The sequence below is a fragment of the Boleophthalmus pectinirostris genome, unplaced genomic scaffold, assembly GCF_026225935.1.
Source record: "Boleophthalmus pectinirostris isolate CB_2022bp ecotype Guang Dong unplaced genomic scaffold, ASM2622593v1 HiC_scaffold_4, whole genome shotgun sequence".
NCBI classification, from domain to species: domain Eukaryota; kingdom Metazoa; phylum Chordata; class Actinopteri; order Gobiiformes; family Gobiidae; genus Boleophthalmus; species Boleophthalmus pectinirostris.
In genome coordinates, this window is record NW_026571353.1 from 19,523,660 (window position 1) to 19,549,305 (window position 25,646).

The following is a 25,646-nucleotide window of genomic DNA, read 5'->3' on the forward strand; positions in this document are numbered from 1 at the left end:
TCAACATGCATCGGTTCAGCTCGGATCGAACCACGTCAAACCCTTATACCTCTCCATTTCAGCTGCCAAACACCCAAACTGAACTGGCACCACCAAAGCATCCCCCAAAATGCTAAAGGTGTATGCTTAAGAAATATTAATGTCATATTTAATCAATCAAATTTCCCTGGAAGAAAATCCTGTTTGAGGTGTAGCAGCATTAGCAATTTTTAGCTTTGGTGAAGTCTGGATATCCCAACAATGCACCTTCTCTCTGCCTGTCAAAATATTTTGCCTTTTGTCCCATAGAAGGCCCTTAGCGTGTGGGGCTAGAGTGAGCAAAGGCAATGTCGCCACCTGTAGGTACATACAAGGCACTGCACTTGACAAACACCTTTTAGGCTTTTAAGTTTTTTGTGAAAAATATGGAATGTTTTTCGGTTTTAGTAATAATAATAATAATAATAATAATAATAATAATATGTGGATAGAAAATAGCAATGTGTGTTAGGCATCATATGAGAATACATACATTAATTTACTCTAATAAAGATGTTGTAACCCAGGTTATCATCTGGAACATTCTAGGCAAACCAATAACATCCATTGTGAAAACCAAGAAGAGTTCAATAGCAAAAACAGATATCTCGGTTTTGAATTTGCCTTTTTTTTTTTTTTTTTTTACCATTTTCTAAAGATAATTTCAATGACAATGTAATCTATACAGGATTTTATAAAGAGGGTCTGGAATTATATTTTGGTAGAAGTAAAACAGATTTGTCTTTTGAAAATATTAATATATTAAGAGTATTGTGCAAGCCTCTGATGATTTTTCAAATGACACTTAATTGTTTTTGCAAATGAAGTCTTCATAGTACATAGCAGACCTTCCTCCATCAGAAAAGTTATATGACACTGTTAAATATGCATATATGACATACAAACTAGACAGTTCTATTCAAACTAATAATACAATTTAATAATTAACATTAAAATGATCATTCTCTACTTTTTGCCACTTTTTGACCAAAGTTTCACTGCCAACCTGCAGTACACCTTCCAAACAGGTTACATGCTGTAAAATGTAATAACTAAAATCAACATGCTACAGTAGACAAACTTTTAATAAAAGTATTATCAGGTGCAGTACATCTGGAGCTTTAGAAAGACATTCAAGAGTGGAATAGTATAAGTAAGCTTGTGTGTTTCTATACATTCTTATATACAATGTAGTTTAATAGGATAATACAGAGCTTAGTGAATTGAATGTACAAGGCAAGGCAAATTAATGTGGTAATGAAAGAGTATAATGAAAAAGGCACTCCATTGTAAAGAGACACATACAAAAACAGCACAGTGCTTCTTTATGTGATGTTGTGGGTAAATTAAAAAGTCGTAAACAAATATAGTTCTACAAAATGTCTCAGGGTAATAAGATGACATCCAATATGTGATTAGGCATACCAACCAAGAGAGCAGTAATTTATATATAAAATACACACAGAAAATTGGGAGTAGGAAGTAATGCTTGTTATGTGAAAAAATGGTTATGGAAAAAAAAAAAACAAGTTTGTGATCATTTGTCATCCGTTTGTTCCCCCTCTCTATCATTTTGAGTGTATCGCAACAATAAGTTATTTTGGTTCACAAGGAAAAGGTCTTATACAAAACAAATGAGGCTGGCTTCACGCTAAGATAAAACAATATTGAAAGTTTCACGCAACAGAAAGTAGTTTTACTGAGAGTATAAGAGCAATTTCCTGAGCGTCTATACACGGGCGTGTCGCAGAATCATTGTGGTGATATGGTTTCGACGTAATTGGCTGGGAACAAGCCTTGACGGCCATCTTGGCTCCAGCCTCTCCACCAACCTTTGTCCACAGCCTCCACATCCCTAATGATGTCACCCAGTTCAAAGGAGAGCTCTGATTCGTCCTCTGTATAAAAGACCACAAAATAACATGGTGAAGACCGGTTAATCATACCTCCTTGTATGAGGAAGTACAAGAAGCACTTATGGCATGCACGTGCTTCACAGTTATGCTCTGAAATTGCAGCTGCTTACCTGCTTGATAGTCGTACAATGCTCGGACACACATTTGTGGCTCGGCTAAAACCTATGGAAAAAGTAAGAAGTGGATCTGAAAATGGCTGTAATCACCAATGGTCTTTATGTCTTTCTTCAAACTAAATTCACTACTTCAAGAACAGAAAAAGTACACTCGGTTTTTACACAGGTCAGACTGCCTATGCATCCACATCTGGGTAACCCTAGTTGACTTCACTTTGACCTCTGATGATGTTTTGTTTTGGAGATGTACTGAACCACAATTGAACCATTGTGACTTAACATTTTATACAGCCATTTTTTGCCAGTGTTTATTGTTATGAGGTCAAGATCGAAAAAGGTTGAAAATTACTGTAATAACGTCCATCCCCAGAAAAGCCATAAGGTTTGGGTTATTATTATGCTATTCTTTACTGCTGGTTGATTTCAGATGATATTAAAGAATGTGATGACGTGAAACCTGTTTATAGGTGGTAGAAGGCAATTTTTTATAATCATGGTGCTGTATTTTGTGATAAACGAGCAAATTATGAAACAAATACTGGTGTTGTTTAGTTTCATGATTTCCCTATACCACACCAAAAATCCGCAGATTAACAGAATCAGTTTCACCAGCCTCAATTCCTTTCCAACTTTTTAGGGCTAGAGAACGCTGTGATGTAATCTGAAACCTCAAAATACCTCTTCTCCATTCTCTGACACCGTGATATATTTTTGGATGCAAACATCATCTTCATCATCATCATCATCCTCCTCCTGCACATTACAGTACACTGCCAGCTCAGGACTGTCCAGCTCAGGATCAGATGGACTTAAAGAGTGATCTGCAAAAATATCATGACTGTTTTTTTAGAATTCATGTGATACTCGACATTTTGCTACCTGCTTGACAACTGTATATCTAACCTGTTCCGTTGTGCTCCCGTGAGTTTCCGTTTGTGATCACATCTATTCCCAGATCTGGTGTCACACATTTGATTTCGAGGCTCTCCTCAGATATGGGTTCTAGACAAAATTACAACATGCAAAAATTACTTCAGTGTAATTAAAAAGTAATTCTAAAGTTAATGAATAGACACAAGATTGTGGTTAGAGATAGAAGTGTGAGAGGACGACTTGCATTTACTGTTGGTCATACTACCTTGTAAATGCCCAAAGCTAAGCATGGTTGGGCTTCGTTAGTATTTGGATGGGAGGCCGCTGGGATTGGCGGCCTGGATTCTGTCAGTTTGACCCAGGGCAGCTGTGACTACAATAGCAGTTTACTACCACCAAATGTGGAGTGAATGAACAACGCACAAAATTGTTAAGTGAAATTAAATTGAAAAGTGCTATATAAGACAAATGCTTTATAATTGTTAAGACAAGTGAATACTTAATAAGCTTTTTTTGTTAAAGATATTGAGATAATGCAGATAAATATGGAGCCTAGAGGAAGACCTTTTATGAGTCTAAAGAAAGAGCGTGTGCTCTTTTTCTCTTTTTTAAACTACTGTAGTTTTGTATCCAAGGCACTTTTCCAAAACTGCCTGTTTTAGTGTGAGATTGGTGTGAATTAAGATTTACTGTTGCTTTAAGTACTTAACTTACCTATGATCTCTGAACTGTCCTTATGTTGTGTAAGCAAAGCAGGTTCATTCGATTCTGACTGGTCAGACACCTCTTCAGTAACCATGTCCTCGATCTCTTGCTCCTCTGATGTTACATGGACAAGTTCCTTCTCCATAATCTGCTCTGTCTGTTCTTCTGCTTCCTTCACCTCAGTCTCAGTGTTTTCTTCCTCCTCTGTCTGGACCTGCTCCTCCTCTGCTGAAGTCTCCTCTGGTTTTGTGGGGTTTTGAGGTTCAGCTTTCTCCTCTTTGACCTCTTCTTCCTCAATAGTCTCCGCTTGTTCTAGTTGTGTTCGGGTCTCATTTCCCCCCACAGGCTCTTCTGGATCGGGCTGTGGTTCTCTTTTGGGTTGAGTGTCCTCTTTCTCCTTCACATCTTCCTCTTCCTCTTCATCCTCTTCTACAAGAACAGTCTGTACTTTGTAGCTGATTTCTGAGGCCAGCTCAGCAGCTGCAAAAAAAAAAAAAAAATAGTTTGTTAAGATGTCCACGATCCAATTAATAATTTACATAACAACATTCATTTAAATCTTTCACTTTATCTGTACCATTACTCAAGTTTTTTTTGTTTTTTTTCCAGTCTTGTTTCAGGTGCACTAGTTCTGGTGGAAAGTCTACCACCTGTTTGTCTCTGCTCCGCAGTAATGGTATACATTTGTATCTAAATTTCAAGTATTCTATTACCAAAAAAATACGTTAGTTTGTTGAACCACCTCCCTACATCATTGTGCATTGTGGAAAATTCCAAGCAAAACAAAAACATCTCTATGGAGAAAGGAATGGTTTGGCCTTCACAGCACCGCTTTATCTCACACGCATATTTTAACCTCTTTCACCTGATATTGGTTGGTCTGGTAGTGAAGCCCTTGGTGCTGGCGGGGTTGTACTTGATTCAAAACTGAAAGTATTTTGCTCTGTGACATTCGGTGGTGATCCTGGTACAGCCTCGTCTGAAGAAGGCCCCACAGTGGATATTAATGTTGGGGAGGCTGGAGGAGCAGAGGGCTCTGAGGGTGACCGCGGCCTCCCCCTCACCTGAATGTTAGCTAATGGGACACTGGGCAGGGCAGAGGATGGTGGGGCAGGACGCAGGGGCGATAGGGGAGGGGATAGGGTGGTTCTTTGTGGAGAGGTGGATGGGTGAAATACTGGACTTGTGGGTGGAGATGTGGCCCGGTTGAATGAGGGGGGAGCTCTGGAGAAGGGGGACACTAGAGGAGAACTACGAGGGGAGGAGGCAGTGCTCTCTTCAGCTTTGGAGAAGATGAAAGCTGTGTCTGTCAAACTGCGCTGGTAACGCCTGAACGGTTTACCTGCGGAACATAATAAAAGCCATGACAAGGTGTTTTAATTTACTGAAATAATAAATGTACTAGACAAATACTACAGAGGTGTTCTAGACAGTAAACATTTTTCCATCTCAAACATACCAGAGCGAGAGGGACTGGTGGGACTCTGTGACGAAGATGAAGAGAGCTGTCTGAAGAATTCTCGAGGGTTCATGGTACGTTGGGACACTAACGCTGCGGCCTCCTACATCACACAAACACAATGTTGTTTAATATCAACAGGTAAGTTAAAGAAGGTAAGGCCCAAGATGACTTTTATTATTGCTAAGTAGTGATAAACTTTGTTGCTAGAAGATTACTACTTACGATTTTTCAAAGTCATAGGTGCACTAGGTAAATTTTCTGGTGAATGGTCCATCACCTGCTTGTCTTTATGAAGACCTTACTGCTTTATGCTGCCTATGCAGTTCTGCACTATGGCATTAATATGATCTATTTATGTGGAGACAGAAGGTGATGCTACAAATACAAGTTACAGGCTACATCTGTGGAGAATGGATATTCTTAAGGTATGTTTAGTAAAAGAAATACATTTAACTAAATAGATGCAAGATATATCTTTTTACTGCCATACTGTGGAGCAGTGCAAAAGCAATAATGTATCTTTGGAGACAAGCAAGTTGTTGACTCTCAATTTGTCACAAGCATGTATAATCTCACTACAATTGGTATTGTTTACTTATTATTTAAAGAAAATATTAATTTATTTGGTCTAAAAGTAGAAGCTCCTGTCTTAAAAGCTACCAGAGTCTACTGTTTTTCACTTAGATTCAGTGTAACTGTGGTCCTGCCCTAACACACTGCTAATTCTAAACATCCCTGGCATTGTGCACAAGTCTGTCTGACATGGACTTACTGCTGCTTTCTCAATCGATTCACTTCTTTTGAGGCGCGCTCTCATCTCCTCCTCGTGCTCCCTCTGCTGCTGCTCCTGTCAGCACAAACACAGAAACACGTGTCATGGCCCTGCTCCCAGCGTAACCACTCAAAAGTCACAGGAAACATGCATGTGGCTCTACACAAACAGGGTTTGATGTATATGGATTACGCAGACACCATTGGAGATAACACAGTGTCAGAAATATTGTCATCCCTGTTGTACTTTTGCCATGACGCCACTAAGTGAAAGAAACAGAGTGTCACTTTATCCTATCTTTGCCTAAAGATTGTGTAGTTTCCCTGTTCTTCACTTATGCAGTGCACAACTAGTCACATTTGTGTCTATAGATATATCTTTTTTCCAAAAGTTAATTTAAATCAAACTTTTTCACTTGTAATGATCCTGCCTCAAGTGTGCCTATTTGTATTTTAGCACTATTTATTTTATAACTAACCCATTTTAATTTCTCTTTTCTGCGTTCCTCTTCTTCTTGCTCCGCTGCTTTCCTTCTGCAAGACGAGAGACATGTGTTTCACCAGATATGGCCACAAGAGGTCAGTATGAGCAGAGTTTCAAACAACATTCCTAACCTCTGCTCTTCTATCATCTTTAGCTTCTCATTCATTTTTCTATCTCTCTCCTCTGCATCTTGTTTTTCTTTCAATGCTCTTTCTCTCTCCAGTCTCCGTCTTTCGTCTGCTGCCCTCCTCCTCTCTTCCTCTTTTCTCTCCTCTTCTTCACGCTGAAAAACAACACAGAAATGTACTGAAAATGCATAGGGTTTTTAGTTTGAGAAGGCTAATGGTGAAATATACCTCTGCTCGTGCCCAAAAGGAATCCCTGTTTGCTAGTCGCATCTCCATGGCAGCATTAGTTTTTCTGTAATTTGTGCCCTGTATCAGAGAATAACAATTGACAACATACAAAATCAATTACTCTGTGTTCCCTTGTCATTAGCTTTCTCATAGTTTCATGCATGTTTGAGTAATGTATTGTTCTGCATTCGGAGCTTAAGTGCACCTTACCCAACTAACATGCATTTATTCCAACACTTTTAGCCTCAGAGTCATATATAGGTTTAAAAATGTGGTATGGTCAGATGGTCAATGAACCTCCATAGCTTGGTACAGTGAAAGTCAACTATGACAAGGTTTTGAACAGAAAGTTAATGGACCAATTTGTTTAACTAAGTCATTTTAAATCAATTTTGCAGTTTACAGTGAACAAAATGTTAAATAAATATCTACATATGTAAAAGCACTATTTAAGAAGCATGTGTATCCTTTATGATTGGGAATGAAAGTAAGCTTGTTAGTCAAATACTGTGGTTACCAGTAATTTGTCTACAAGTTGTAACAGTTGAGAGAATGGAGTGATAAACAAGCAGTCATTGTCTCCCTCTAGTGGATATTTGGGGTGTTACATGAAACCTACCACAACATCTTTTCTGTCCAGTGATGATTGCGAGCTTCTCCTCAGCCACTGTGTTGAAGCATTAGTTTGGGCCTTACTGAGCTCAGCCCTGATCCTCTCTTCTGTGACCTCCTCAGCCTTCTCTGCTTTGAGAAACACATGCACTTCCTGAAACACACAAGTCAAATGCATAAGAACTCTAACATAAATCATGTGTTACAAAACAGACATAAATCTACACATACAGTCCTTTTGGTTTTCATTTACTGTGTGTAAAAGCTATGCACTCTCACAGCCAAAAAGTTGTGCAACAGCTCTGTTTTAAACACTGAGAACAAAACCAGGCTTAGGCACAAGAGGAGCAACATGGTGGTTTGGGTGGTTAAGGGAAAAGTGGTGAAATGTGACACATCTGAAGGAGGGGCAGGCCAGAGAAAACTCTCTTGCAACAAAACTGAGAAGGTATCACTTTACATGAACATGTAAAATGCAAAATGCTTTTCTTAATGTAACTATACTAAATGGATTTATAAAGCTTTTAAAAACAAACTTTGACCTGTGTTTTGTTTCATTTGCACATATGATTGAGTACTCATGCAGTTTGGTCCCTTTCCATCATAATATTGTTTTTCACCTACTGATGTCACAAGGAGGTGTGTTCGTTCTTCAGGAAGTCTGTCTTGTTTAAGCTTATATAAACTGCTTCTCTGTGCTGGCACCATTATGGCAAAATGTTAATGTTACACATAATTTAGAATGTAGATAAAAGTTTTTCATAAAATTTCATAATTTAAAGTTAACTAAACTTTACTGTCCTGTAATGGGACCATTTTCTTTCAGAGATAATATCTTGCTGTGTTTTAGGGCTAAGTAGAATTATTCAAAATTATTATTTACAAACATAAGCAATGTTTAGCGATGCCTGGTGCAGGGTATACAATTACTTTTGTGTGACCTGAGAATCTTTTCCTCCATGAAAAGTCTGTATGTTGTGGATGGAGAGCCAGGACTGTCAAACTCCAGGAAACCACAACTCGAAGTGAATGACAACACTGACAGTGACACTGAGCCAAGCACACAAAACACCGTGTAATATAATGTCAGTGCAGTGTGTAATCCACATCACTCTGTCACACTCATGCACACAGACAAACACACAACACAGACACAGGCACACATACACTTAGAGGCCCCTGTGGCATTGTCAGGGTATGTGTGCGAGATTGTGATTTTTGTGTGAATTCAGACAACAGATCCAGGTGTTTTTGTCACTTTTTACATTACTTCAAGCCCAGAAAGCCAAAAAATTTAAATAATAGTTACTATGTATCTATTGTAAAGGGGTGTAGGTCACTTGTCTTCGTTGAGATATTATTGTTTTGCCTGAAATATTCCACTTTATTATTACTGTTAAAATACTATGAAAAACATACATTCCATGAACAGGGTCTCAATGGAACATTTCAGGCAAAGTAGAAACATCTCCATGGAGAGAAGCTGAAAAGCTGCATCGTGCACCTGTAAATTACTGCTTTTAGGCTCAATTAAAATGAACTCAACAAATTAATTTTTACTTGTTTGGAACTTTTGACTATTATTCTTCATTATAGCCTGCTGTGACGCAACTTTATGTTATGCATTTCAGGACTTGAAAACAAACTACACAATGGGTGAAAAGATGACAATCTTTAGGTTTTCATAAGTTATTCCAACAATGAAGCAGTGTATCCACACCCAAATGTGCAGGCTCGCCTCGACAAAACCCCTCACAGCTAGCTGGGACATGCAGCTAGTTAGAGCCTAAAGAAGCTAAGGTGATGGTTGAGATGTTATGAATATGATTCAACCAGACAGAATACGTGCTACTAGTATCTGTTCAGCATTAGGCTTACTGTAAAAGTGTATGGTGTTAGTGAAATATTATATTTTGTAAATTATACTGAAAACCCAGACAACTCTGGATTAAGAAGACATGCACAGTTGGATAATGTGTATGACACATTATATTTATATTATATAATAATATATTATACAAGACACATTTTTTGACACTATTTCAGTTGAACTCTTGGTGTGTGTGAATGATTTACTGTACATGCTGATATGTATCAGTAGAATTTGGTGGCTTCTACTGCGACGCCTATAACACAGCTATGCCTTGAGTAAGCAGAGAACCAAATTTCCCACATGTTCGTTCACACATCAAACACAGAACATGCATGATTATTCATCTAATCTAACCCTAATTATGTAAAGCCCAGGGGAATATATATATAACCCGCCACATACACACACCCATAACATGTGATGGACGAGTGAGGGGCTTCCAGACAGCTCCCAAAACTCCCAGACCCTACTCAGGCTTTCAAAAACATGGACAAAAAACAACAAACATTCCACAAATGCTTGGCCAGTTGACTGGGTGATGCCTTTATATGGAAACCAGTAACTCAAGGGTCATTTAACCCTCTCTGCTTTCACAAAGGACCTAGTGGGAAATGTGAAGCCACAAGATAGCCATCCACCCGTACTAGAGCCTGGCTAATATGACTCTTTAGAACTAAGATTGTTTTTCTTGTTCTTATATGTGGCATTATTTGTGATTATAAATATATAAAAAGAGAGTGTGTGGGCCATAAAAAGCAGAAGTTTGAAATTCTTGTCAGACAGAACAAACAGTAATGGGACAGGAACTGAGCACAGGAAGCCCAAAACAATGCAAAGTAAATCAATGTGGGTAAATATAGAGTGCCAAAGTGCAGGGATGACGAAAGATACAAGACATTTAAAAACACTACAATTACCACCATTTATATATTTTTAAGATAATAAAAATAAAGACTCTGGAGCTATTATGTTGAAGTTTGTGTACCTTGAAAAAGTTTTTGATTGCCGGGATGTGGCTGGCACATTCTGTCCTTCTGTAGTCGTCCACTTCTTGACCCATCTGAAGACAAAAGCAGGAAGCAGACACTTACATTCATGCCATACCTTTCTCAAAACAAGACAATCTAAGCCAGAAGGATGACAAAACTGAGGGAGAAATACATGTGCGAGCACTAGTATAGTTGAATGAAAACTTTCAAAATCAAACTTTTAAGTACTCACCCAGATAATCATGGCGGATCTGGGACTTCCACTCTCTGGGCTCCCCAATCTGCAGAGTCCATACTGGGGTTGGGAGATGTGGAACTTGGATGCCAGCTCTGACACGCCACCAGCTGCGAGAAAAACAAATTCACAGAAAACAAATAATGATATAGTATGATTTTATTGAACACTTTTTGATCTATCTTTTATACTTGATGAAAGACATATTATAAGCACACAGATATTTCACTTAAAGCTCCTATATTACACAAAATTGAATCTTGGAAGCTTTAAGCTGTGCTATAATGTTGTTATCGTTGCAAAAACATACCTAGAAATGTGTTTTATTTCATTCACACCTGTTTGAGTAATCCTTCATTATTCATCTTTCTACACCTCCAAAGCTCAAAATGCTCTGTTCCACCTTGTGATGTCATGAAGCTGTAGTTTTCAAGTTAGAAATTAGAAATTCCAGATCTGAAAATATCCAAATAATTCAAGTCACAGTTTAAGGAGTTTAAAAACAAAGTGAAGCACTTCCTGTAATACCACATGACATCACAAGATGGAAGATGTTTTCTACTTGAGAGAAGAACTCAGCCCAAATATGCAAGATGTGCAGGGTGAATGAAACAAAACAAAATCCAGGTATGTTTTTGAAACACTATAACACAAATTAGAAAATAGGGTAATATAGGCCATTTAAACAAGGAAAAAGGTAACTGTTTTAGTTTTAGTTATTGCTTGGATACTGCTGTTAATGCTGGGGGCGACTGAGAGGACAATGACGAGTACATGGGCGAAACCAATACGCCCTGTAGGGACTCAGGCCTAATTAAACTCATTGAAAGCATGTGTAATTACCATGTGACACACTATATACATATTGCATTTGAATGAATACAAGAGCCAACTGAAATTTTGAGTGACTGCTATGACCTACTGCATCATAACAGCTGTATTTGCTAGTTATTTGGGACCTCACGTTGAAAATTTGCATTGCGCACCACTTGTGACTATGCACCTTACCCCCTGAGTCAGCCAGTCGGAGCTTGTTGCTGATTCCATCGTAGACGAACAGTGCCCTGTAGACACACCAAAGGTCAAACACTCAAAAACGCGCAGTGAAAGTCATGCATTCATATACCATCTTATTAAGTACATGAGTAAATGTATAGGTGAAAGTGGAAAGCTGTGCACAAGAGTTACAGCATGTGCAGAACAATTGCGGACATCTGGTTGTACAAGACTTTCAGTGCTGTTCAGTGCCCAAGGGAAGAATCTGACAGACTTACATGGTCAAAAATGTTGAAGTACATACTTTGAGTAAAGCAAAACATGCCTTCTGGAGTTCCTTACATGTTACATTGCTTATGTTTTTGTTCATTTCCCTTCCTCCCTATGATACCCACCTGCACCTTCTAGATGTGGTTTATGTCTAGGTGCTCAAGTATAAAAATTGATGGATAAAACTAACATCTTTGCCGTTCCCTGCTGGAGCATCTGTGCAGGTAAAGGCCTGTCCAACCACTCCCAAAGTCACACAGACTTCAGTTGTAGAAACAGAGCTGTTTTCATTAGCAACCTAATTGCTCCCATTTAAAAGAATAACATTTACTGCATCATTTTCAAAGTGTTACACTGCACAGTAAACAATACAACAAGTATTAGCTTGGAAAGTTTTGAAACCTTTGCTACTATGAATGCACCTCTATGCCTTGACTTGCCAAAGTGTGAGAAGTTTCTTATCTGATGATTTGTTATTAGTCAGTCATATATGTACACACACACGCACACACAAAATGTTATATGTAACATTTTGTACAACTTTAAATTTATTTAAAAGTGTGTTGCGTGATGTTATTACTTTGTCTGAAGATGAGATTAATCTTATCTACTTCCATGAAGACAAGAAAGTGAGAGCACCAGGCCAACTTCAGATATGTGGTAAGGCAAGCCTACTTAGAGTAAGCATGTGTGTTTTTCAATTTGTTTATCTGAATAAAGCAAGATAGAAATGCTGCAGGGAAAGCAATTATGCATGGAGACAAAAACGTATCCCCCCTGCCAGAAAAGTTACATATTGCACTTTTAATATACACACAATTACAGTGCAGATTCATATTAATGCTATTTTGTGTGTGTTATCTGGGCTGATCTTAAACTGTGTGTCTGTCTTCCTGAGGTAACAGTGTGTGACTAAAGACGCCTGTGCAGTGATGAATAGCTCTCTCATCTGTGTAGGAGCCTGAGCGCTTGTCAGTGTAAATTTCTTTGCAGAACTTCAGGGGGCGTGTCAAAAACATCTGCACGCCACAAGCTGCTATTACTACAGGTCAAAGGTCAAACTAAAGGTCTTTGCATAATAAAACTCTGCCATGCAATGAAAAAAAAAAACATTGAATCATTTGTGGTGTTAAAACTAAGCCTTGTCGACTGGTGTGTGTATTCATAGATCAGCCTGTCAAGATAACAAATGTTGAAGTGCGATATATTGCTGAAGTACATACAGATGACAAACAATAAAACTAAAACTAATTTAAGCCACTGACATGTAAACCAAAGAGCAGATTTAATTCATAAAAAATATTCTAAATCTACAATACGGAGAAAAAAAAAAAAATACGAGCTGCAATAAATAAACAGCAGAATCAAACTCTTTAGTACTTAGTTTGCATCTGTAACAAGTCAAATCAAAAAGCCAAAAAGTGCAATTACAAATAAAAAGTACCCACGATAAATACTGTCCCCGAAAAAATACTGCCCCAGCTTTCAAAAGTCGATAAGTCTATGTAGTAATTATCGCGACGGGCCTATTCATAAACACATTGAAATGCAAGCCTATTTTTACAGGTTTAAACAGTGAATATTCAGTTTAACTAACCCATTTACCAAAAGTGCAGTGTGTACTAAAGATGTTCTGTATTATGAGCACAATATAAAAAGGTGATGACAGAGGTAGCAGTACATATACATGAGTACAAATTTAAAAAAAATGTGTAGTAAATAATAAATGTCTATTAATGAATAATGGAGATTGAAAGAAAAAAATAACCATTGTTTTAATTATCAGTGGTATGTTTAAGGTGATCATAGGTCATCATACTGAAAAAAAGAAAGCTCTTAAACAACTTTATATCCTATATGCTTCTTGACAAACAACAATATGGGTGATTTGTCACAAATGTGGGATAAAGGTGAGTTGTAGCAGCTGCAGTGTAGTTTTATAAGATACAGCATGTTATGAATGTTATTTACAAGTATATATTTTTTAAATTACAGTTTCTATCAGATATATTCCATTGCATTAAAATATGTATTTACTTTTGCATGCCCTTATCATTTATATATTTGAAAGGGCCAATATAACGCTATTTTCTGATCTATGTTATAATATTGATTCCTTTTCAAAAACATGTATGGAGTTGTGTTTTCTTTCATTCACACGTTTACACAGAAATCCTGCATATTTTTGTTTAAGTTGTGTTCATCTCTCAGACTGAAAACACCTTGTGACATCATACAGGAAGTGTTAAACTGTGTCTTCTCTAGGTTCATCTAGAATCATTTGGATGATTTCAACCCTGGAATTTCCAATCTCCACTCAACTAAGGTAGCTGTTAACTTGAAAACTACTACTCCATGACATCACAAGGTGGAACAGAGCATATTGAGCTTTCAAGATGTAGACAGAGTATGGGCTACTCAAACGTGTGAATGAAACAAAACACAAGTCTAGGTATGTTTTTGAGGAGGTAACAGCATTATAACATGGCTTAAAGTTCACTAGAGTAAGAGAATGTTGTGTAATACAGGATCTTTGAGCCTCATACTTGTCTGGGGTATGAATCCTGTTCACTGAGAATGACCATACAAGTTCTGAACCATTGAACCATCTTGCATGAATAACTGTCATTTTAGTGCAGACAGTCTTCTTTTGTAACAGCAAAGAATAACAATACCAGTCAGTGTTTGTAGAGGAAACAAAGAAGCAGTCTCCATATTGAGTGTGCTATAGAAACTGGCCTATTTCAGTGCGCTGATATCGATCTTTTTCTCTTTTTTCATAAACTGACATTTGTAAATTGTTTTTAATTTTTACAGACATTGAAGTCCTGTGTTATTTGAGCTGATTTTATGGCACCACCTACTCTCCATCTTTAGCCCTGTCAGCATCTAAGTTAAGACCAAACTCCACATCACTGATCCTAAGTCATGGAGGCATTCCTTAAGGTTACCGTTCACGAGCCGCTGGGGTCAGAGGTCACCTCTTCTGAGGTACCGTGGAAAAATGTACAAAAGTCTCCAACTCAAAACCATGGGGTCAGACAAAGTTGACACGACAATATATGACTGCAGTCTTTTTTTTCTCTCTTCTGTAAAAGTTATCTATTACAAATGCTATATAGTTAACAAGGTTTTGGTGCCGTTTATCTTTAGCTGAAGTTTGTAAGCATTGTGATAACCTGACCTTACGTTATTCAAAAATATGTATACATGATAAGTTAAGTTCCCAGCAAACAATTCATATTTAAAAGTAAATATTTTATTACTTTAAACTTTAGATGTTTTTTTTTTTTTTTTAATGTTCAAAATATTTTTGTCTACATAGAAAAAATATAAATAAAGACAGGAATAAAGTACATGCAAAACCAATGCATATTTATCTGTTTAAAGCAAGTTTTAGACTACACCGAAAAGCAGAGAATATTCACCTATATCACCAATTTGTTGCATTGTAATTCATAATTTTAAATCTCTAACTACATTTTGTCAAAAGAAACATGGAATTTTGCATGATGACAAAAACAGACTTTTCTTTGCACTGCAGCCCACCTTCAAATTTAGACATCTCTGCTCTCCAGTTTGAAAAAGGGAGTGACAGTAGAAACAAGGAGGCCACAAACACAAAAATGAGCTTTGAAAAGAAGACAGGATTACATAACAGGAGGAAAAACAATGACATCACATTGAAATACTGCATGTTCTCTGCGAAATGTACAATGTAACTCAAGTCAGTGCAAGTCAGCCATTTGACATTACACAAACAAATAAACACTAAACAGTAAAAAGAGACAGACACACATAGTTGTATGCTGAGCCGTAACTGGAGGACAATAGCTGGAGTTTGGGGGGAAAATCTGTATGCTTGTGTGCATTCTGGCAAGTAATAGGTGTTCAAAGTACTGTACTCCAACTGTGTAAACAAGTAAAATCACTGTTTATGTTTTAACTTTTTCTTTATGTAATCAGTAGCAACAATTGTAATCTTTTGCACATTGGAATGCAGTAATTCAGAATAAGTTTTATGTCAAATTCATTTCCAGATGTAGCCCTCATTAATTTTGTCTTGGGGAGGTCACAAGAAGTAGATTTGTTTGTGACTGATTAAAGGTGTATTTGCAACTTTTCTGGTGGAGGGTCTGATTGACTCCATGCACATGCTATTGCTTTGCCTTTTAAACATATCTTTTTCCATGCGACAAACAGGGGATGCTACCTAGCAAAGTTACAAGTCAGATCTGTGAGAAGGTGACCAGATCAGAATGCATGTTTTTAAATGTACATTTTAGCAATAAAAGATCGAATAAGTGCTAAATAGTTAAGTTTATTGCCATGTAGCAGAACATTTCAATTAAAGCCTAGTAAGTCAAAGAGCAAAAGTCTGTGTTTTCTAGTTTCTCCCTACCACTGAAGTGTGTAGTTTAAGGGACAAATCATTGGCTTATTCATTCCACTTGTGCCAGTGGGGGAGATATGGGAGATTTGTGGTTACGTGTGTCTCTACCATATGATAAACTGAGCTCAAGGAGAAGTATATGAGAAAACGGACTACAGACAGAGTTCTCACCAGGACCCAGGGCTGAGATTAAGGCCTGCATCAGAACACATTACTCTTGCCCTCCCCCCCGCTGCTGTCTCACATGTGCATTTCCCACTGACCCCCAACATTTTTCATGTTTCATATTTTGGGCCTCCCCTCTGGGCTCTTACATACTCCTGCTCAGAGGTGACCCAGACCCCTGTGTTGTGTTTAACCTTTTCTGCTCTGCTCCTCTGCTGTCTGCACTGGATTTGGATTGAGACCATGTCACTGTACATTTGTTTTTTAACCATTTGAGTTCTCATAACCTTCATAAAGTGAACTGTATTGAGAGCTATTGATAAAGTGCCAATTGGTAGTCCACTCTCATCCCAGCATAGTATATCCATGACGTCATCCGCAAACCGAAAATCCTTCTACTTACCAGTTCTCTATGACACTAAAGTAGGGCAGTGTCATTATTTAATTTTACTTAAGATAGAGCCAGTCATTTCTAATTGTCAATGGGCTTGGGGCTGTTTAATGAAAAGGTTAACAGCCAATTCTGTGCAAGTAAAAGCATGTTGTTTGGAGAAGAGTTCTAAGTTACAGGAATAAATTGAACACTTTGTGGTTAATGGTGCTGATTAAAAGACTATTGTTCATGAAATAAAAGCCACATTTATTTTCATTTCATGAGAAAAACGTAAAATCCAGTTTGAAATTTGTGATCAACCATTACAAAGAAATTATTTTTTGTGCTAAATTGGTCAGCCATACACACATTATAAAATCTATAAAATATTCAATTCAAAAGTTGGGGGAAAATAATAGAAGGGTAACTGTTTGAGCAATGAAATATTTCTCAAAACAATAGAAGCGTCACTGGTCCACCCCTCTTTCTAGAGCCACTTATCTGAAGAACATTTGTCAGGGTGGAGGATACTGCCATCTCAGGAGACTATTACAGACTACTAAAGTTATTTAGTCTGGCCTCCATGATAAATTGTCAAGGAAAATGACAGAGGAGATAAAGAACAAAGATTATACAAAAGAACAGTGGCTTTATGCAGACAAGCAATTCAGGGACATTTGGGAGGCAGGATGGTGAGAAGAAAGGAATGTTGCAGGGAGGTGGAGAGAGGGAAAATATTTTGTTTTTGGCTAAACAGTCAGTCAGAGTTTAGAATTTTACCATCTAAACAAATACGGCATTAACAGTGTGCCAAGGATGAAGGAGAGAGGAGGCCTGCCCATGGAAAGCAGTGTGGGGGGTACAAATGTGTCTACTCTATGGTAAATAGTGAATACCCAAGAATGTAACAACTGAGCATAAGAACTGGGGCTGTGAATAGAGGACAATAAAGTGTAAGATTTTCAGAAAGTACCCGTCCGTTGCATGGATAACAGTTGGACTAGTGTTACACAAGTTAATCCACAGGCCGCAGCAGCCAGGCATTGTGTAAGCGGAGCCGCGCACGTACCAATTATTTAGGGAGCACATTTTCCTCTGTGAAACTCAATCCTAAGCACTAACTTCACAAGACTCATGTAATGTCTTTAGCACTTACAAGAAAAATAACATTAGTAGTAGTAGTAGCTGTGCTTATTTGAGCTTTAAGAATGCCCGTGTCCAGTGTATAAGACAGATGGGTTAAATTCAGAGAAGAACACTCAGATGGAGCGGTCATCTTGGCTGTTTAAATGTAGCATTGATGAGCACTAGGCCTGTCAATGTCATAAAATAGGCATTCTGCAAAGTGTGGTCATCACATCACAATGTTGGTCCTCACTACTATGGGGGCACTTTTTTGCACATGACCAAAGGCAATGTGTTTAGTCATCGATTTGTTTCCATAGATGGACAAAGTTCAATATCTACAGTACAGGTCACTAAAGAGGTAAAGAAACAGATAAAGATACACTGTTGAGTTGAAAACAGAGTGAACTAAAGCAGAGGAGATCTTTAAAGCTGTGTTCCATCGGGATATCTCAGGCATTTCCTGCATGCAGTCTCACACTACAGAAACACCCTCCCATCTGCACATCAACACTGTTACACAACTACATCTCCCATATTGAACAGTTCTATAGATCAGCAGCAGCCCTTTGTAAAAAGAGCTCTGACAATGTTTCTCTGTAATGAGTTGTTTCTGCAGTGGGTTGTTTTCTGCCATAACTAAACTACTGTTCAAAGTGTTTCACAGAGATGGTTCAGCAATATGTTTTTAATTAATTAAACTTATTAAACTATTATTATAGCTAGAGTAAAGCATGAACTATGGGTTTTTGACTTGAACCGTGGTCAAGGCTGATACAAGAGACCAAGACAACCATAAACAGAGATCCCATGGTGACATGAGATCCTGAGTCAGCAAGAATAAAGAAAGCCTCAAAAGCCTCCTTCACTGTCAGCCACTGCTCACTGCTCTAAAGTCTATATGAGCAGCATTTAAGTTAAGTCCTCATCCTGTCTCAATCTCAATTCTTAAACGTCCCATATAGACCTTGTGCCACAAGATCTCACAAGACAAAAGTGTGCAGGGAAATAAGGGTTAAATGCTAGTGAGTTACAAAAGCTGTAGTTCCAAAATGCAAACAATATTATGAGTAAAAAATATTGATACAATGAATCTAAATTTAAGGGGGCAATTTGTGGGCTGCCTGACCACATCAAATATTACACTATAAATTATGTCAAAACTCATCTAGTCTTGATATCGTGTACTCAATCTCATGTCTCATCTTGTGGGAATTCTCATCCCACCCCTATAGTCCCTATAAGCGTTTTTGACTAATCACTGTTTGCTCCCTGTCCAAAAACTTTCCCACCAGGGTCGCCACGACAACACAGTCTGCCCTTAAGCCCCCATTCTCAACAGTCCAATTGGTCAAATAGAGACTTACGCCCAACTCGACTTTATGATCACCAACCCTGTCAGCTTGTCCTTGTGTTAACAGCTCAGTAACCCCTCTGTAACCATGGTGATCAGGGGTTAACAATGCAAGTTTTTCCACAAACGCAGCTGACACGTCACAATCACACAGCTATAGGCCCAACATCAGGCCAGTGATCAAAACAGGTTCAAACTATTGAGGATTCCTAATTAATGAAGTTGTAATAATTAATAAACACAACAGAAGGCCCACTTATCTTCATATCTTAACTATTTTTTATTTTTTTTTGAGAAGCAAGGAGTGAGTTAGTTTTTAGTCATTTAAACTGCATAAGTCTGAGAAAAATTCTATTCTAAACAATGGGAATCGACATCGGTAACCCATATTGATCCAGTTCAATCTTCAAAAGTAAGAGACAGTATTTTGCTCAAGCTTTACTATTATTATAATATTTTGCTTTCTGTTGACAGATGTTTGGAAAAAGATGACCAGTGCAAACGACATATGCAATAAACATTAATATGGGTTATAAAACGGTACATAATATCTTGTAAAATGGCAGTTTGATCTTGTACCAGCTGGTCGCCTTGTACATTTTTTTTTACGTTGCATTCAAGGTGACTCAATGTTTTATGTCTATTTTTATACCAGAATATTGCTTTGCCATATTCAGCATTCCAGGTTTTTCTAATAACATGCTCAGTTGTGAAATGATGATATCCCTTCAAAGCTGTTTTGGAGGACATATTCCTCAAAAGAATGCGACAGGATGGCCCTCATGTAGTGCTGAGCAGATTTGAGTTAATTCTTTAATAATGAGGCAGCTGTGTGGGAGTTGGCAGGGAAGCACAGAACACACTGTCTCCCTTTAGCTCTGACTCCTACAGTCCAAACTTAGCATTTTTTCATGGGCATAACATTGTAAGAACATGAAATCCACCACGACTGTTTGCTAAAGGAGCAGTTTTACTTGCACAGGTGAAGAGCTTATACACACACTCAAGGTCTAGCAAATTCAGAACTGAAGAAAAAATCACAAATGCCCTCAAAACGGATCGTGACACACCCAGAAATGCCACCCATGCAGCCATTTGCTTTATGTTGTTGAAAATGTCATCTGATTTTTAATGCAAGTTTGAACCAACACAAGAAACTGCATTGTACTTAGTCTGCTGTTGTGGGCACACAGATGAGAGATTTGCACTGGAAACTATTTGAGTATGTGGCAGGAGGTTGGTCATTGTGTCTCCACAGGAAATGCAATTGTCTGGATCTGCTTGCATTATAATTTTCTAATAATTTACAATTCAAATATTAAAGGTCCTATATTACACAAAACTGATTCTTGTGAGATTTTAGCCATGTTATAATCCTGATACCTCCTCAAAAACATACCTGGAGTTGTGTTTTGTTTCATCCATGAGAGAAGAATTCAGCCTAAATACGCAGGAAACAAAACGCAACTCCAGGCATGTTTTTGATGAGGAAACTACATTGTAGCATAGACCAGGAAATGGTGTAATATAGGCCATATAAAAAGAAATAGGCTAATTGAAAGACACAGTTTAAAGGTGCACTATGTAACTTTTCTGGTGCAAGGTAAGCAACTTCATTATATCAATGCAGACGCTATGTATTGCCTGGAATATTCCACTATATGGCACTGCTCTTATATCTCCAAACACTGTGCAAAGGTGAGCCTGCTCCCAGTAAGAATGGATGTTGTTCAGGTAGTTTTTAGCTATTTGGACACCTGTAATTGAATATATGCAAGCTCAGTTTAATGCCATACTGTGGAGCATTCCAGGTAAAGCAATAACATCCCTAGAGATAAGAAGGTGGTGCACCCTACAAACAGTTTAGATAGTTCATCCGAAACACCAATTGAAACTATATCAATCAAATATGTAAACTATAATACACTGCAACACATTCCTTACAAAGACTTAAAATACAGCATACACCCCAACACAATCTGATTTAGTCATGTCTCATCGTGTCAAATGACCTACTATTAACCTAGTGCTTTAGCCTAAACGCATCTGAAACTAAACAATGTTTATCTGAGCAGTAAGCAATGGTTTTGTGCTACCTGGAGTTCACCTAAACAAATCTAAGTATAACAGCTATTACTGTCACTATCACTGTCATCATATTCCTAAATGCCGCCCACACACCTTTCTAATCTAAATACTATTCCCAAATCAACCATTTAAAGTTACTTCAATAGCAAAATAAATTATTTCAGTGGAAAAGTTATTTTATAAGTTAGTAAAGAGCAAGCAAAACCTGCGTTTTTGATTTCCTATCATTTTTTCATTATTATTAAATTAATCAAATCAAATTTAATTACATTTGTTTATTATCAGTTTTAATTCTGTTAGACAAATGTTCTGGATTACATTTGTCCAATATGATCTAATCAACAATACCATGTATCATGTATCAGGATCAACTAGTATCATGTATCATTGAAACAGTGAAGATAGATTAAGGAGTAAAAGCAGAGAAGCAGAAGTAAGCCGTAATGCAGAAGTGAGTACACTTCCTCAAACCCCCCTAAATATTATTAGCATTCCATCAGAGGTTAGCACTATAATTTTTGATACTGCTCCTATAATACATATGTAAAGACTCTGTTGCATTTGAAATAACAGACCAGTGAACCTCTAAAAGACATGTGCAACAGAATCTCCTGTGGGGCCACGACTCCCCTGAAAAAGAGATTCTTAATCTCTGCGGCACTATCAGTAAACAGTAAAATAAGTACAAGTTGCACATAGAATTATAGACAAAGGTGCTCTGTGCCACTAGAAGTCCTTCCCCATGTATCCCGGCCTAAACCTACAGGGGTATCCCATCTACAGTGTAACTGTAGCCCAGCTCTCCTGAGTCCTGGGCCTTCACTTAATCATGCATGAGCCTGCTCCCAGTCTGACATGTAGAAGCAATGCAACCACCTCAGGGCAAGATAAAATAAAATTTCATCTGATATCACAAACATTCTGTATCTGATGCATCATAATTAAATCCATGTGTCCCAAATAAAAAGTTCACTTCATCACCCTATTTTGAGTTTACTCAGTACAAATAATATACCACTAACATTTGGTCCTGTCTGCTAGTACAGCATTACAGGTGCACTGTGACACTTTTTTGGTGGAGGGTCCACCACCTCTTGGTCTCCATAGAATTTCTAATTGCAAGTTATTGATTTGTCTCAAATGTTCCACAGTATGACATTAAACATATCAGTCTCCATGGAGACAAGCAGTTGGCACCTCCATGTCAAGTTACAGGTTAGCTCTGGAGCTCTGCCCAGACAACCAGTTGCTCAGGTAATGTTGTTCATTGAACAGTTCATCTTTAATAAAAGAATGGTAAACAGTGCAGATACAAGTACTTGTCTTTTGGCACATCCAGGAGCAGCATCATTGTACACTCTCACATCATACAGTAACCTAAACACTCATTATGTTTTGTTTATATAGTTCCACTTAATCACTGGTTCCTTGTAACACAGTTAAAGAGTCTTCCCTGTCAAATGAGAAAAGACTAAACCTTAACTTACCTCTGTGACTTGGATCTAAACAAGATGAATTACCAGATAAAATTCACCTTTAACGGTACTTTGTAAAACTGTCCAAACCATTGTTAACTGCCTTGGTGGCTCTGAGAAATTCACTAAACAAACCTAAAACAAAGACATTTTATGACCCAGAAATGTGACCAAATGTCTGCACACTGCACAAATGGAAGAGATCTAGTTGTTAGGTGTTAAAATCTCTCCTCCAGGGCTGACATTGAACAACACTTAGGCAGAGGAAAGCATTGAGGCGGCTTCTCTCTTCTTCAAAGTGTGACCACAAAAGGTCTGTTTCCCATTCAGTCCACAAGGTCATTAGATAATACACACAGGGACCTCAAGGCCAAGCTGTGGGGGTGGGACCACTGAGCCAACATGCACCCCCAACCACATAAACACAAACTTGGATGCAATTGCAAGGTAAAAGTTGTATTCAGACAGGCAGACTTATACACACAGCTCTGAGAAGTTCACATCTGTCGTGCTCAGCTGTTTGACAGAATCATGACATCATAACCCCCCACCCCCTCCAAACAAGCTCAAAAGTAGGCCACTTCTTTTCCCTTTTTCCCTGCCACTAAAACTCAATTGATTTCAGTTTGCTCAAAAACCCTAGAGTTTGACAATGTCCAAAACCTGCATAAAGAAGTTAAAGTATTCTGTGTTGAGTTTTTGGTGAAGATTTGACCTGCAAGTGAAGAAAAGAAAGACAGTGGGGATGTAGAAATGCATTAGTTATGAGCACATGTGTTTTTTGGCAAGATGGTCTCAACTATGAGTCATAAAGCTGGGAAAAACTTGTAACAAAGTGGGTTGAAGACAGATTCCTTTGTGCAAAGTTCTCCATGCAAGTGGGAAATCTATGTCAATTCATTATCATTAGGCTATAGTTCATTTAGTTTTTGAAAGTTGGAAAAGGGCACTACAATAAGTTTAAAAGACACTGAAGTGTAGGTTTAAATGATGTAACCAAGTCTATCTAACGTTAATCTACACTAAAACACAAATATTTTAGGAGATTAATCCATTTTAATTATCACTATTGCCCTTCTGACTAGGTGCTGATGTATACTGTGTCTGGCTGTCAAATTAAAAGAGCTAGTCCGTGAAAGACAATCCTGTCAATGATCAGCACACCCGCAGAAACCCGATATACAGAAAAGACAATCGCCAAGTTTTTAGAGGTGTGCACGGTTTTGGTAACAGCAGAGAAGCACAGTGGCCAGGTGTTGCGCATGGAGACGTGCCAGACGCTTGACGTGCGTAAAACACTGTCACCCTGCATTAACATAAACTTTAATTCTGAACCACTAGGCCTACTTTTCCTTGTTGCTTCAAAGTACTGACTGAACCGAACCAACAGAAAACATTAATACTTGCGCAACATTTACTCAAGAGGGCACATCAAAAATGTAATAACTGCGCTGTCAGCATCTTTACTTTGTGTAGATATAGGATGCAGTGTTTTACCAGTTAATGGACGAACGTGGGTTGATGATGTCTTCTTTAGCCGTGAGCAGTGACAGGCTGTAGGTATCCAGGTTGATCGTTCGCGTGCTCATCATGCCAAAACTTTCCAGAGCACACCTCAACTTTCTTTATTCACCCCCGACAACTATTCGGGCGATGGCTACGTGCAACGAGTAGCCAGAACCAAACAGCAAGCGTCAGTACGGCGGCTGAGGTATGCAGGGTCATGCAGCGGATAAGCTTGGAGTTCGAGTAAAATGGAGAGATCTATGCAGGCGCTGCGCTCTCCCAGTGAGCAGGGGAGGACTGCCAATGCACGCTGCTCTTTGTGCACTGGGGTAGAATAAGTTTTCAACAAAAGCCCCACCTCCTGTTGGGAGAGTAGAAGGAGTAATGACTTCACTGGCTGCTGGGTCATCGGGGAGGAAAGTGCGACTCACCGACGTGAAGCCTACCAGCAAGTAGAGCTATAAACCCTGCATCCTGAACAGATGAATGAAAAAGAAAAATCCAGGGTTTTACATTGTTCTTTGCACACTACTCAAGTTTTATGCAAGTTAGTCAAAATTTGGGATTGCTGCAGAGAAAAAATATTTAGGCTAGTATCCAGCATTTCTGACCACAACCTTTGGGCAGGCATACAAATGACAACTTTAATAATAAACGGTAAATTTTGAGGACTATTTTTTTTATTTTTATTTTTTTTTCATCTGCTCTCACTGTATGATCATCTAATTGTCAGTCAAATCTGAAATACATACATAGAGAGACCTAGAAACCCTAAAAATTGCATGCATAAAATGAGACTGGACAAAGCAATAAAATGAAATGACATTTCTGTATGAGGTTTTTAAAGGGAGTGAAGAAAAGGGGATGCCAGCTGTGCATGTGCCAGTGTCTTTGTCGTTGAGTGGACCTCCCCTGGTTCTTGGCAGACTTCACAGACGCCATTTACAGTGTCACAAGTGGGAATAAAAAGCCAAACAGGACCTGATTTCATGGGAAGTTAGTCTGGAGCAGGCAGCTAATAGAAAATGCAGAGGACTATTTCAGCCTGAAAACTGGAGGATTTGTGGAGTGGCAAACGAATAAAATATGACGTAATTACCATAAAACCACTCTTTTAACCCTCGGATGCATGACCTACCAATACCTACACTCTTCCATGAGTGGGGTCAGAAATAACAATTGGAATCAATGTGTTTTTGCAATAAATTCATTTTGTTTTAAGATTTGTATTATATTTTGATCAACAACAGTGATTTCATTTTTGACGTGTTCATTTATCACTTTTTATTCACATTTTATCACAAAACAATCAATCAATCAATCAGGTATAAAAAAAATGTCAAAATCCATTGTGTGTCCATCTAATAATAATAATAATAATGCATCACATTTATATAGCACTTTTGACACTCAAAGACACTTTACAGAGCATTATTCATTCACTCCACACTCAATGGTGGTAAACTATTACTGTAGCCACAGCTGCCCTGG

General features: G+C 38.1%; 1 protein-coding gene across 1 annotated transcript; it reads right to left on the bottom strand.

Moving 5' to 3' along the window:
• Positions 1 to 1,085: 1,085 nt before the first annotated feature.
• Positions 1,086 to 24,463, bottom strand: si:dkey-40c11.2 (drebrin). The gene is made up of 16 exons (XM_020940169.2): positions 24,147 to 24,463; positions 11,419 to 11,474; positions 10,408 to 10,520; positions 10,172 to 10,246; positions 7,321 to 7,467; positions 6,702 to 6,779; positions 6,477 to 6,628; positions 6,341 to 6,395; positions 5,863 to 5,937; positions 5,088 to 5,190; positions 4,494 to 4,970; positions 3,638 to 4,108; positions 2,954 to 3,052; positions 2,729 to 2,871; positions 2,045 to 2,096; positions 1,086 to 1,916 (listed from the first exon to the last, which is right to left on the bottom strand). The coding sequence occupies exons 1-16, from the start codon at positions 24,239 to 24,241 to the stop codon at positions 1,771 to 1,773; spliced, it is 2,337 nt and encodes a 778-aa protein (XP_020795828.2). The 5' UTR covers positions 24,242 to 24,463; the 3' UTR covers positions 1,086 to 1,770.
• Between the last annotated feature and the right edge of the window lie 1,183 nt (positions 24,464 to 25,646).